Source organism: Pithys albifrons, chromosome 8 (assembly GCF_047495875.1).
Source record: "Pithys albifrons albifrons isolate INPA30051 chromosome 8, PitAlb_v1, whole genome shotgun sequence".
Taxonomy (NCBI): domain Eukaryota; kingdom Metazoa; phylum Chordata; class Aves; order Passeriformes; family Thamnophilidae; genus Pithys; species Pithys albifrons.
This window is the reverse complement of record NC_092465.1, coordinates 34,475,497-34,489,575: the sequence shown is the minus strand read 5'-3', so window position 1 is coordinate 34,489,575 and position 14,079 is coordinate 34,475,497. Positions and strand designations below refer to the sequence as shown.

Sequence of the window (14,079 nt, the reverse complement as noted above, 5' to 3'; positions counted from 1 at the left end):
CTTTCAAAACAACATCTGCTGAAAACAGGAAAATCTGTCAGTAAACATAGCCATGCATTTTGTGTCCTATCTAAAAGAAAATCTGGCCAGAGTAGGATATAATGGAGCCCAGGTCAGCATCACTTTGCTTCCAAAAATACCCTCTCTCAAACACTTTTTTACTAATATTGACTTTGCCTGAAAGATGGGCTATCAGGTTTTCAAATTTTACAAGACACAACATAAACCTTTTCAGTTTCAGCAACTAACAGGATTGTATATCTATTAAATAATACAATACAGAAGTTTCTCTTAATTCCAGCAATGACTGACATTTTAACCTAAAGCTGAAAAAAGCCAAATTAGCAGTCAATCACTTGTGTAGTCTTGTGCCTGATACCTGTTATGAATTAATGACAACTAAAATACAAAGTAATTTTTCGTCCTTGTTTCAGTGTGGGCTCCATCTAGTGGGGTCACTAGGGAATGAAATCAAAGCAATTCAGAAAGTTTATCTTTTCTTGGTTGGGCTAAATATGAAAAAGTTTCTACAACCCTCTTTCAGTGACAGTACTTGTTTCACTGTTTCCAAACATAATCATGCTTGAAAATACTAAAGTATTGAACTATGAATACTTAAATATATAAATTCACATCATTCATAATGGTATGAAGCTGTGTCAGGGGAGGCTTAGGCTGGGTATTAGGAAAAGGTTTTTCACCCAGAGGGTGGTTGGGCACTGAACAGCATCCCCAGGGAAGTGGTCACAGCCCCAAGCCTGACAGAGTTCAAGAAGTCCTCTCGGGCACACAGTGTGACTCTTGGGGATGGTCCTGTGCAGGGCCAGGAGTTGGACTTTGATGATCCTTGTGGGTCCCTTCCAACTCAGAATATTCTATGATTCTATGTAGAAATTAAAAGTACAACTCTATATCCTAGAATTAAACAGTAATGTAATTTACTTTATTCCATAGTGTTCATCAAAGTCCACAAACCAGGACGTGCTTCATGAAGTCACTTTGGACAAAAACCGTTTTCAAAATTTGCATTTGAGAACCCAGAACCACAGTGTCATCATACCTGCACAAGTTCATTTAAGACCACAGCATCAAAGCCAGAGAGATACTGTACATAGTATCTCTGCATCACTGGTCCGTATTTCCGCACATGTGCTCTGAGCTCCTCCATGTAGAATATTAGCTCAGCTATGTGCCTAGACAAGAAGACAAAGGAAACCTTACAAATACCAAACACTCAACATACTAAAACCAATTTCTACCAGTATTTCCTCCTATACCTTGTTTTTACAACAATCATCAATGGGTAATTTCTGTACGAAAAGCATTTGATCGCATTGTAAAAGGAGCTCACTCAGGTCATTTTCTTGGTGAGGTAAATCCACTCAACAGGAGATAAGTCAGCACAATACCACCACAGTAATCCTCAAAGGTTTGCATAACTATTCATCACTTTTTCGATTAAGATGCCCTTCTATAATGCTCAATTTGAAGAAAATATTTTTCTCAAAAAGTGGTTAGACCTGAAAAATGCAACTGTAATAACTGCTTTTCTGTATTTTTTTTTGCCAAGCCATGATGTTGATCAGTACTTGCACAGGTTGTTTCAGAGAGGTTCTGGAACCTTCATCCTTCCTTAGCACCTGAATCTAGTGAAGCTATAAATAGCCTTGTCATTGTCACTCATTTAAAATCCTTAAGTCCTACAATTCAACATTGTATTCAGTAATCTTGAGAATAAAGTTTCCTGCCTATCCACATCTGTAAGATCTTGTAATCACTTTCCTCATTTTTACCATGTTTATGGTGACACTGATGCAGTCATAAATAAATTACATAAAACTTAGCTCATTTGAAAGACATTTTGCTACAAGAGTTGTTCTGCAAATCCACAAATTAAGCTTTTTGACAGTTTTATTGCCTCCTCCACTGATTCGATCAATGCAAAAATCAGCAACACTGAAGACACATGATAAAGCTTTATTTTGCTTATCCAAAGTAAACAAAAAAGGCGTAAAAATTTTATAAGATACTTTTATTTTATAAATTAATTTTTACTGATGTGCTCAAGTTCTAAAGTCAGCACTTGTAGTTTTCTATTTTGATGGGAAGCTTAATACTCCCAGGTAAAAATTTTCTGAAGTTTCAACTCTTCCATATAGTCATCTCCTTTGCTGAGATTCCCTTGCCTTCAAATGTATTTTGTCTGGGAAATTCTAATATTTAAGGTATAACACTAAAACTGTACATACTTATCTATGAAATCATCTGCACTCTTCTTTGGCATATTATCTGCATGACGAAGCAGCCAAATAATTTCATCACGAGCAAAGGATAATGCCATAAATACAAAAAGTGCCTGAAAAAAAAATTGTTCCCAAGTTTATAGATATACACAACAGTTGGACAGTTTGTGCACACTAAGAGGCAACTAGTCTCTAAAAACAAAGTAGGTTTTTTCAGAGTGAAGAGTGGAATTTTTTTACCCCCAAACAAACCAAATGTGGTATTGCCACTGAGAAACACACTGTAGGACTGTACAAATGCAAGGGGTAAGAGGCATCATTACCTTGGGACCCAACAGGCCTGGCTGATCAGACAGGACAGTGGCCAGCTCTTTGAGTGCAGAACGTAAAAACTTGCGTCTCTCTCTATGCATTGAGCCGCTGCATCAAGAGAACAATCCGAGACATCATCCACTGTGCAGCCACAGAACATCTGATTTTCCAAAACATTTAAACCCCAGCACAGGCACATTACATTCTACCAACTTCAAAAGTTGAGTTTTGAAGAATGTGGATCAACTTAAACTGGCATCCCCACCACCAACACTGTATATTCCCTAAGTACCATTAAATCTGAAACCCAAGCTCTTTGCTCCTCCTCAGTGATATGCATTTGACTCCATTAAAACATTTCCATTTAATTTGCATTCTCATTTTAAGTAATCAGACAAAAAGAAACTAAAGAATAAACTAAATGCTTCCACCCAGATAATTTGAAAAAGTAATCTAAAATTTGAAAATTTGAATTGATAATGGTATTAAGCAAATCCAGATTTAAAAGAACAATCGGTACCCGATCACATTTGAAAATGCATGAGTAATTCAACAAATCCCTTTTATACGTTCTTTATAACTTTGTTTTAAGAAAATCAGCATTAAAATCTTTCAGAAAAACTTTGTAAGACACTTACGCATGTGAAACAGCAGCTTCTTTGCACTCCCTGATGTCATTAATACGCTTGTTGTAGCTGCAAATGAAAAACAATCCAAGAAGGTAATAAGAACCAGTAGCACAGTTTAGCAAGACCTGAGGTGGGACTTGAGAGGAGTCCCACTCAATGTTGTTGCAAGCAGTACGTAGCAAAAAGCTCATGAGAATTATTCCCCTGATCAGAGCTAAATGCCAAAACTGGATAGCCTAACAAAAGAAGCTCTCTACTGAAGTCCACTTAGGTGTTCGCTGCTAGAACTCACAACTTTGTTTGAGTGATGTGATATACCACAGAAACAGTGGCAGCTTGATGCAATTTTTGAAGCAGACTCTATTAGTAACATCATTACCCTTTACTAGATAAAGAATCACAGAATGGTTTGGGTTGGAAAAGACCTTAAAGATCATCTAGTTCCAACCTCTCTGCCATGGGCAGGGACACCAATTTTTCCACAAGATTTGTGGATGAGATCATTAATTTTAATTTTGTCATTTAAGAGACTGATTCACAGGACTTTTTGAGAACTGAGATAAAAAAAGTTGCGGTTATGAAATCAGGCCCCTAAAAATTATGCATTAAAAAACAGTCAGGATATGAAGCAAAAATGTTTGCAAACTTAAGGAAATTTATGTGAAGCAGAAGTAACATTTTTGAAACAGTTCTTCAAGAAATATGTTTTTAACATTTCTGAAAGAAACAAAGGAGAATAAAAACTTACCCTCTTATGTTTACAAACAAGTCTTCTGCAGCTTTGTGAATATGAAATACTTCGTCTCGGAACAGAGCCAAGCAAGAGCTGCTTTGAAGTGCAAGTTTCCAAAGGTTCAAAGCTGTAGCATCACTATTTAGGATTCCATGGCACAAAATAAATCCAACTTCGTAAGTTCACATTGGTGTATGTCAGAAACCAGATGCACAAAGAAAGTAAAAGAACAGTGAGATGATTATGCCTTGTCTCTTAACAGTTCACACAGATAATTAATAAACTCATGAATGGATAACGTTGTCTTATATACAAAGAATAGCTCCCTACGCTTCTAGAAGGTATTTCTGTCATATGTTTGTAACATGAATGACTTCACGCTGAAACCACTTGGCTATTTTTATCACAGTTACTAAAGCCTTCACTTTCAGTCAAAGTCTGGAATAAACTGATAACAAACTGCATTCTAGCAGCATATGCTGAATTCTCACTTCACTGCATGCAGAAGTATGATACACATAAATTAGATTTAATCAAGTTCTCCAGAATCTTACTTGAATACAACGGCTTTTTCACAGTACAGAAAAGCAAATAAGTCTTTTAAATGTTAACTATTGTTTTTTAATACAACCATGAGCTGTTTCAAAATAGTTTACTCACAAATGATCCATTTCTCCATTGCATCGAGAGAGAGGTATTCACATGGCATCTGTTAAAAAAACAGTAATTTGTAGTACACCAAGCATATAAAAGACAATACATTTAATGAGAAGTAATTTTTAGCAAAAAGGGACATACAAAGCCTTAAATGCTGATGATCACTAACAGGGCACTTCAGAAATAGTGTTTGAACATTAAATGAACTTCCATACCCCTTCAGTATCTCAAATTTTGACAAATCTTTAATTTCAACAAACAGTGTATTTAAAAAGGCTTTTGATGTATACTAATCACTACTTGACATCTGTTAATGCTGCAATTTGTGTCAGAACAACAACCATTCATGTCAGAACTGAGATAGTAGCAAGTGTAAACTCAAATTGTAAAGGAAGCACCAGTTGTAATCTCCAGTCTCTTGGCTCACAAACATCTGAGACAGTACACAGGATTCCCTTCCTCTACACTGCAGAAGTTAACATTGATTCCCTTCATCTTCTCATTATCAAACACTAGAAATGAAGACACAAGCTAATGTAACAGGAGCTTTACTTAATGCAAGAAAACTTTTTCCTAGCACTATGTTATTCAGTTCTCCTAATGACCCTATTTACTTCTCTGATTAAAAGACACATAAGAGATAAGCAAAGAGAAAACTATTTTACAGAAAACCTTGCTTAACTGAATCATCTAATGCAAATTAAAAGGCCATACTGTGTCAGACTGTGCAGGATTAAGCATTGTACTGGGGGCACTGATGAGGCTCAGTAGTTGTGCGTTTCTCCACTGGTCAGCTGAGAGATTTCGTCGAGGATAGACCATCTGGAGTGAAATCAGAGCATCTGAAAGGGACTAAAAAAAGGCTAATGGTTAGTTTGAATGGTTAATACTATTTTATCAACACTGCTGTTTTCTCAGCATTATTACTAACAATCATAAAAACATTCTCCTGAACTAGTTCTGAAATTAAACTTGAGGTTAAAACCTATGGCATTTTGTTTAACATACAAAAGACTACATTAGGCTAAAGAAAGAAGCAGAGAAGTAACACTGTTTGACTTCTATTATTTTTAATTAGAGTTGCAAGATACTGAGTTCAGAATTACAGGACAAGGGAAAAAAAATCAATAGGACACAATGTCACATACAACTGCAAGTTGTTTGTTATGTATTCAAGCATCCCAATTATTGTGTTATTCTCTTCTTTATCACATCATTCAGTATGTTCTTCCCCCTTTGTTAGCAAATTGTAATTATTTGAGCAGGTAATATCTACAGGAGCACACTCGTAACAAATTAAGCTTATCTGGGGAAGTGTGTCCTACGTCTTTTCCATGACTTTTGTACCAACAGTGGTGCTTGTATGAATCCTCAGGGAGCCAGGTCTGAGTACTGTGACAGCAGAGAAGGTCACTCAAGCCAAAAAAAACCAAAGTCATCTGCTGAAACTAATGTAAAGGACTAAACAACTGTCAGGTTTGCTGCAAAGCAGCAAGATGATAAAAGGATAACCTAAGTGTGCAATTCCATGAGAGTGCAAACCAAGAATGTGTTTCTACAGCACAGTGCCTGAAGGGATCCCTGACCCCAATTTATACCTCTAGCACAGAATAAGCACAAGAGCAAAAATCAGACTGAAAGGCAGCTTTGCAAAACATTTCAAGGGAAAGGATTCATCCACTGTTAAATACAAGAGATAACACTGAAAAGTGAAGCATCTTTGCTAAAATGTGCACCAGAAAAGATCCTTAGTGAAATAAGAGTTCTTACCAAGACATGAATTATGCAAACAGAAGTGTAACAAAAATAACATTAGACAATTAGAAATATTTAGACAAATTAGAAATATTCATAACTATTTCACTCCAGAGGATTTAGGGAAATAGAACCACAGAATCAACTAGGTTGGAAAAGACCTCTGAGATCAAGTCCAACCTTTGACCCAACATCTAGTGCCTACTAGACCATGGCACTGAGTGCCACATCCAGTCTCTTCTTAAATACCTCCAAGGGATGGTGACTCCAGAACCTCCATGGGCAGCCCATTCCAATGCCCAATCACTCTCTCTGCAAAGAACTTCTTCCTAATGTCTAACCTAAACCTCTCCTGGTGCAGCTTAAGACTGCACCCTCTTGTCCTACTGCTGGTTGCCTTGGAGAAGAGGTCGATCCCCACCTTGCTACACTTTCCTTTCAGGTAGTTGTAGAGAATGAGGTTTCCCCCAAGCCTCCTTTTCTCCAGGCTAAGCAACCCCAGCTCCCTCAGCCTCTACTCATAGGCCTTGTGCTCCAGTCCCTTCACCAGCCTTGCTGCTCTTCTCTGGACCCGCTCCAGCACCTCAAGATCTTTCCTGAACTGAGGGGCCCAGAACTGAACACAATACTTAAGCTGTGGCCTCACCAGTGTCGAGTACAGGAGCAGAATCACTTCCCTGGTACTTCTGGTCACATTATTTCTGACACACAACAGGATGCCACTGGCCTTCTTGGCCACCTGGGCACACTGCTGGCTCATGTTCAGCCTCCTGTCAACCAGTAACCCCAGGTCCCTTTCTGCCTGAATGCTCTCCAGCCACTCTGTTCACAGCCTGTAGCGCTGCATGGGGTTGTTGTGGCCAAAGTGCAGGATCTGGCACTTGGCCTTACTGAACCTCATACCATTGGAATCAGCCCATCTCCCCAGCCTATTCCAGGTCCTCTGCAGAGCCCTCCTGTCCTCCAGCAGATGGACACTCCCCCCCGCTTTGGTGACATATGCAAATTTGCTATTGGTAGACTCAATACCTCCATCCAGATTATCAATAAAGAGATTCAACAGGACTGGGCCCAACACTGACCCCTGGGGGACACCACTAGTGACTGGGCATCAGCTGGATGCAGCTCCGTTCACCAGCACTCTCTGGGCCTGGCCATCCAGCCAGCTCTCAGCACAGCAGAAAGTGCTGTGGACTGCAGTTTTTCCAAAAGTATGCTATGGGAGACAGTGTCAAAGGCTATGCTGAAGTCCAGGCAGACACATCCACATCCACAGCCTTCCCCTCATCCACCAGGGGGGTCACCAGGTCATAGAAGGAGATCAGGTTGGTCAGGCAGGACCTGCCCCTCCTAAATCTGCGCTGGCTGGGTCTGATTCCCTGGCATTCCTGCATGTCCATGTGATCACACTCAAGATGGTATGTTCCATAACTTTGCCAGGCACTGAGGTCAGGCTGACTAGCCTGTAGTTTCTCAGATCCATCTTCCAGCCCTTCTTATGGATGGGAGTCACACTGGCCAACTTCCAGTCATCCAGGACCTCCCTGGTGAGCCAAGACTGATGATAAATGATGGAGAGTGGCTTGGTGAGCCTACCTCATCACTCTAAGATGGATCCCACCTGGTTCCACAGGCTTGTGAGGATCCAAGTGGCTCAGCAGGTCACTAACTGCTTCCTCCTGGATTACAGGGGGGCTATTCGGCTTCCTGTCTACCAGCTCAGGAGTCCAGTTGTCCTGAGAACAACCTGTTTTACTGTTGACAACTGAGGCAAATAAGGTATAAGTACCTCAGCCTTTTCCTCATCTTCGGTAACTATATCCCCCATCGTGTCCAGTAAAGATTGGAGGTTTTCCTTGCCCCTCCTTTTGCTATTAATGTATTTATAAACACACTTCTTATTATCCTTTACTAAAGTGACTGGATTAAGTGCAACTTGTGCTTTCACCTCTCTAATTTTATTTCTGCATGAACTAACAGCATCCTTAATCACCTCACAAGTGGCCTGCCTTTTTCCCCCAAAGGTGATAAACCCCTCTTTTTTTTCCTAAAACTCCCTGAACTTCCAGTGGCAATCCTAAAAAGTTTAAAGGAAATTGAGAAAAATCTCAAGGGGATTAGAGAAGGAGCACACGAACAGTACCTAGACATCAAAACAGAAAAAAAAAACCAAAAAACAAACCTTGAAAAGTTTAGGCAATAACTTATTATTTAACTTCAGCTCCTGTCAAAGATTCCAAAACAAGTTGCTAGGCAATTCATTTGCAAGCACAGAAAATAACACCTGAATAACTAACATTTGGTCAGCCATGTTCAGACAAATCTAGTTCCTCTGACAGAACAGCAAGCCTAGTGGACAAATGGGAAATGAGAAACAGGATGTACATTGACACTGGCAGAGCTTCTGTCACTTTCCCAAAGTGTTCTTATATGAAAATACCACCCAGATAAAACATCACAAAACTGCAACACATCCAGCTGTGCGAGAACGCAAACTTCAAAACATTTGTATTGAAAAGTGTGAAGGAATTGGGTTCATTTAATTCAGTGAAGGCAACTGAGCAGGGTACACAATGTCAGTTTTTGAGTACAGGAGTTATTGTTGAACAGACAGTGGTGATCCCCAGATTCCCACTTTAAGCACAACGAAAGCAAAAACCCTCAGGTTACAAAATAAAAAATGACATTCATCTAGAATGGTAAACCAAGAAAACAACCAACTTAATAGAAACACTGTGAATCTCCTGAATTTCAAGCTACAAACCTGCACAAAACACAGATGTAGCTATTCTCAGATGATCCGCAACTGATTTTTAATTAATTTCTAATCCTTACTGCATAAAATGGCACCTTACTAGTGGGTCTTACCATTTCTGTATTTCTATAGGTTCTGCTTTTTAAAATGTTATTAATCATCAGACTGAGACATCCATTAAAAATAAAATCTGATATACAATTTACACCAAATAGCCTTTGACAAAACAAACTTGTATATTTACTTTTCAATCTGTTTCTCCCAATTAATGGAGTACATGCCTGTAAAAAAGTAGTTACATACTTTACTGTGAGGTACAAATTCCTCCATCATTTTCTTTAAAGGATTTTCATAATCCACAATCATCTGGCCAAGGCGTGGATAGTCTCTGTCACTAAAAGCAACAACAAACAATTCACTCAGGTGTAGCTGTTACTATTATTATCATTATAGAAATTTCTTATACAGCAGATTTTTTACCTTGCTCCATGTGTCATTTCATGGGCATAGTTATACAATCCAATGATAGCCTTCCTTTCCTCAATTCGGGACAGCAGTATCATTAGAGTCGTGTAGGTTATAATCAGATCTAGGTAGTTCTTTGTTAAATCAAAGTTTACAGTCTAGAAATAAAAAAATCCCTGTAAATTACCATTCTAAAATTTTTACAAACAAGCATAAAAAATTTTACTTACCTTTCCATCATTTTTCAGCATTTTTTAAATACAATGGACTCTTTTTTGAACAAACTTCTTGTTCTGGTTGTATATGACTTTGTATAATCTTAGTTTATTCACTCAAATTCCCAGAACTGTTTGCACTCATGAAAGCAAGCAAGCAAATAAATCTTTACAGGCTAAAAAGTCACAGGTTACCTGATACACAGGAAAATTTTCCTTGGCTGTTAACTAAGGAGTCAGCCTCGCATACGAAATGCATTTTAGTAAGAGTCTAACATAAAAAGCTATCACATATCCCAGTGACCAGGTAACATCATTCCATAGGATATACCTGCTCCTTTTTTATATTATGAAACTCAGTCAGCCAAATTTAGAATAATGACTAAATCTAGCAAGGTGACATTATGAACAACAACAAAGTTGAAACAAAGAAGAAAAGGTATTCAAGGTTTTCCTTTGGGGTTTTCCAGAGTTTGGTTGTGGAGTTTTCAGGTTAAGGGTTTGTGGCTTTTTTGTTTGCTTTTTTGTGGGTTGGTTTGTTTGGTTTTGTGGGTTTATTTTCCTGGGGTCTTATTTTGCCTATTGGATTGGAGGATTTTTTGGTTTGTTGGATTTTGTTTGTTTGGTTAGTTGTGACTTTTCTTTTTGTTTTTTTTTTTAATATAACACTTCTAGATGTTTTTTTACTTGCTTTAGTCAACCCCAGAAATGACCTCCTCAAATAGGTTATGTGAACACCAGTAATATTCCTGTCCTGTGAGTCTCATAAGGCTTAAGCATACAGGTAACAGCAAAACCTAAAAATTAATTTGTAGATGCCATAAAGCAAAACTTACAAAGATTTGTATGTGTGGTAACAGACAATGCTGTAACTACTGCTAAGAAGCCCAGTGAAAATAGTCTATCTCTGATTTCAAACTATTATAGAAGTTAAAGATTCTGAAGATTAGTGTTTTTATTTCTCTTACATTTATAATTAGAGATGTCATATCTCTTGGGCTAACCTAAGTGAGTCTTTCTCCTCACAGGACCCTGATAAGAAACATTCTTGGAAGTTTAAACCCAGAAACTTACAATATCAAAGAAGACTTGGCAAACATCAATAGTGTTCAGCAGCTCACAGACATGGTCCTTGAAAAACAAAGGAATAACTTAAGTTTAAAAAGATCTAATTAAATCATTTTACAATGATTAGTGATGGAGTTTGAATATTCTTTTATTTGAAGACTAGAGCTACAAGTTCAGCTACTTCATTATGTAGTTTTATTTCACAAATAAAATTACAAAAACCTGATGTAACAGGACAGCTGACATATTTGTAATACCTTACCTTGAATTCCATAACATCAACAAATGTGAAGTAGTATAATGCCAGGTTCTTCAGAATCTCTGACTTTTCTTTCTGGAGCTGAGCAAGCTGTTGCTAAAAGAGAAACATAAACACGCACACCGTTCTTAGAAGATCTTGAGAAAGCTGCTGAAAAGTAATACCTGTGAAGTGCAGAGTAACCACCAGGCTATGCAAAGAAGCTGTAACATGGTTTTCTAAGACTGAGGTTCTGTGTGTCTCAGGTATACACAGAGTTTCTCAGCACAAATCATTTTAACAGCTGCCAACTATACTTTGAAGATAAAAGTCACATTAGTACACATTAGTACCAGTCGTACTGTTTAGCTCAGCTAGAGATGAAAATGGGTAGTTAGGAAAGCAGTGTTATCATATGTATAATTAGCAAAAGCAGAACAGTACATGAGCTTAAATCAGTATGCCAAAAAAATAATGACGTTACTTGAGGTGAGAGAAAAGAAGGCGGCAGGTTACAAACTTTACTACAGAAAAACATTATGCTTTTAAATTCTGAACTTACCAAAAAGAATATCCAGGCAAAGCCACGTTAAGCATGCAAAATAAAATGTAGATACAAACATAAAATACAGTAACGGTTCTTTGACCATTTCCATATAAACACAATAATACATTTAAACAAAAGCAACAAAATAAAACAAAAAAAAAGAAGCAAAACACTAGCGTTAGACACTGGTGGATAAAATGGAACAGGCAAATGTGAATACAAAAGCATAAAATAGTTCACATGTGGGTTTTTCTAAACAGACAATGAAATATTTATTTTTCAAAATTTTCTAGAGGAACCACACCCCTGGTAATTGAGAAGATAAAACCTCCAGCTGCTACTGAACAGCTATTCTATTTATCTATGCATTATAGTCTCACAACACTGCAAGGATTCAGCTATTTAACTTGCAATACCCAGCCACGAATTAAGTCTCCTTCCTGATACATAAATTGAGCTAAAGCAGTTGCAACACTTGACAGGAAAAAGTGCCCTCCAAGTTTAAATTAAATACTTATCTAGTTAAATAGGATTTTCCTCTCAAAAAGAGCAGTCAATTATAAGAAAGAATTAATAAATTGTTAGCTTATTTTCATATGAGATTAGAACTTAATATGGTACTTCAGCTCCCTCTCTTTATGAAGTTGTGCTCTGTGTTGCCAGCTTTATGTAAAGCATTAAAATTCCTCTAAATTCATACAACAGATTGCCTGCATTACTACTACGTAGCCCTTGTAAATTAATTTTTGCTTCTCTCCTCTGAATTTTTAGAGGTAATGATAACTTTCAGAAGCCTTGAGCCATAAGACTTCCACTATAGCCAAGGAAGACAGGAATACACAGTTATGAGCAAACTGGAATGGCTACTCTGTAAAATACTCCTGCCTACTCTGACCCCACTGCCAAGGATGCGACTTTGATGCCTCCCCTATGTACTATTTGTCTCTCACGTCGTCATCAGCTGGGATGTACATGAAAAAGAGTTGAAAGTACCTCTGTTTATTTTGTAACTTGCCCTGATAAATCTCATATGCTACAGGAAATAGGTAATTTCCATTTAATCTATTTTTGGCATAGCAAATAGAAATTGAGTGTCCACTCCTTCAGGACACCACAATTGCAAAGGCACAATACATGAAGTGGAGAGATACAGCAAAAAGAGAGATGGTGCTGGGAGCTACAATTGCAAAAGAAACAATAATCTTTCATAAATTGTGTGGAGCTGCACAGAGCATACGGAGGTACACACTAAACCAAGAATTATGGGACCACTGCTGTGCATTCTTAACTAGTTACCTGTATTCCCAGAAATATTTATACTTAAAGGATATTAATACTTTTCTACAGAGTTAAGATGATCATTCGCAGAATTCTGAGTGTTGGAGGGGTCAGAAAAAAGTTGTTTAAGAGAGTAGTATCAAAGTAAAACAATGTATCAGCTGTGACCACTCTCAGATCAGTACAGGGCAAACAGTTCCATTCACAGAGCGCATCCCGATGGGTCATGTTTAGAAGAACAGCTCACAACATGTAGCATATTGGATGTTTATTTGCATTTTTATCACTCAGGAATGTGGGTGTAGCTCTTTCCACACCCACTGCATCAAAACTTTCCATTACTAAATTCCCAACAGCTGTTTAGAAATTGCTGGTCCTATATTGTGTTGTATTTAGTTTAAGACTTTTTTCCTTTGCCTGCAATTTATTATCAAACAGTTTTCAATATCCAACAAAAGTTTTAAAATAGGATAAGCTGGAGAAATGAGCCTTAAAAACATCACTAGCATTAAAAGATTATTTTCATGATAGCTAACCATGCCTTGCTGACTGGTTAGATCTAAGTAGTTTACTTATTCTCTACGAATTTAAAATATAAATTATACCAACAGTGTTTTTGCTTAATGAGGTAAATTAGATTTAAGACCTATGAAAACCTGTAGAAATTTCAGCATAATATAGCAAGATTAAAAAAACCTGATATAATTAATCTGAAATTTTCTTTTGTCTATTAGCAAAATACCCCATCTTCAATCAGATTTGAATATTGTTTCTACATTAGGATTTTAAATACCACAGAGTGAAGCTAACACTTTGTGAAGTATATTATCCACAAGATATTCATATAAATCCCAAAAATCTCAACACAGTTGATTATGTATGCAGAGAAAGCACATTAAAAGACGAAAAAACAAATCAGAAAGTGCAGGAGAGCCTCACTTAAAGCCTTCCTGAGCAATGGATCAGAGACAAGAGTAACAATGCAGCCACTGGCATATTAACCACGGGAATAAATACCAGTTTAATATCAAGGCTCAGGAGAAATACAAGGCAACTAGAAAAGGTTGTTCAGAGAGTATTATATGTGAAAAACCAGAGGACAACTGTAGCCCTGCAATTTTTTAATCATATTTATATGACTGGTAGCAGTAGTATGTGAATAAATTACTTATTTCATGATCCAG

The 14,079-nt window shown here is 37.5% G+C and overlaps 1 protein-coding gene across 4 annotated transcripts in view; it reads right to left on the bottom strand.

Moving 5' to 3' along the window:
- Nucleotides 1-14,079, bottom strand: part of NCKAP1 (NCK associated protein 1) — a 62,143-nt gene that overhangs the window by 29,115 nt on the left and 18,949 nt on the right. For 2 of the 4 annotated variants that reach the window (XM_071561609.1, XM_071561612.1), the window contains 11 exons: nt 11,095-11,187; nt 10,839-10,895; nt 9,565-9,707; nt 9,388-9,478; nt 5,289-5,426; nt 4,578-4,626; nt 3,933-4,089; nt 3,194-3,250; nt 2,567-2,663; nt 2,250-2,356; nt 1,061-1,193 (listed from right to left, as the gene is read on the bottom strand). In XM_071561609.1, the coding sequence (XP_071417710.1) occupies nt 1,061-1,193; nt 2,250-2,356; nt 2,567-2,663; nt 3,194-3,250; nt 3,933-4,089; nt 4,578-4,626; nt 5,289-5,426; nt 9,388-9,478; nt 9,565-9,707; nt 10,839-10,895; nt 11,095-11,187 (1,122 nt within the window). The remainder of the gene's footprint in view (nt 1-1,060; nt 1,194-2,249; nt 2,357-2,566; nt 2,664-3,193; nt 3,251-3,932; nt 4,090-4,577; nt 4,627-5,288; nt 5,427-9,387; nt 9,479-9,564; nt 9,708-10,838; nt 10,896-11,094; nt 11,188-14,079) is intronic. The other 2 variants (XM_071561610.1, XM_071561613.1) reach the window with 1 other exon arrangement.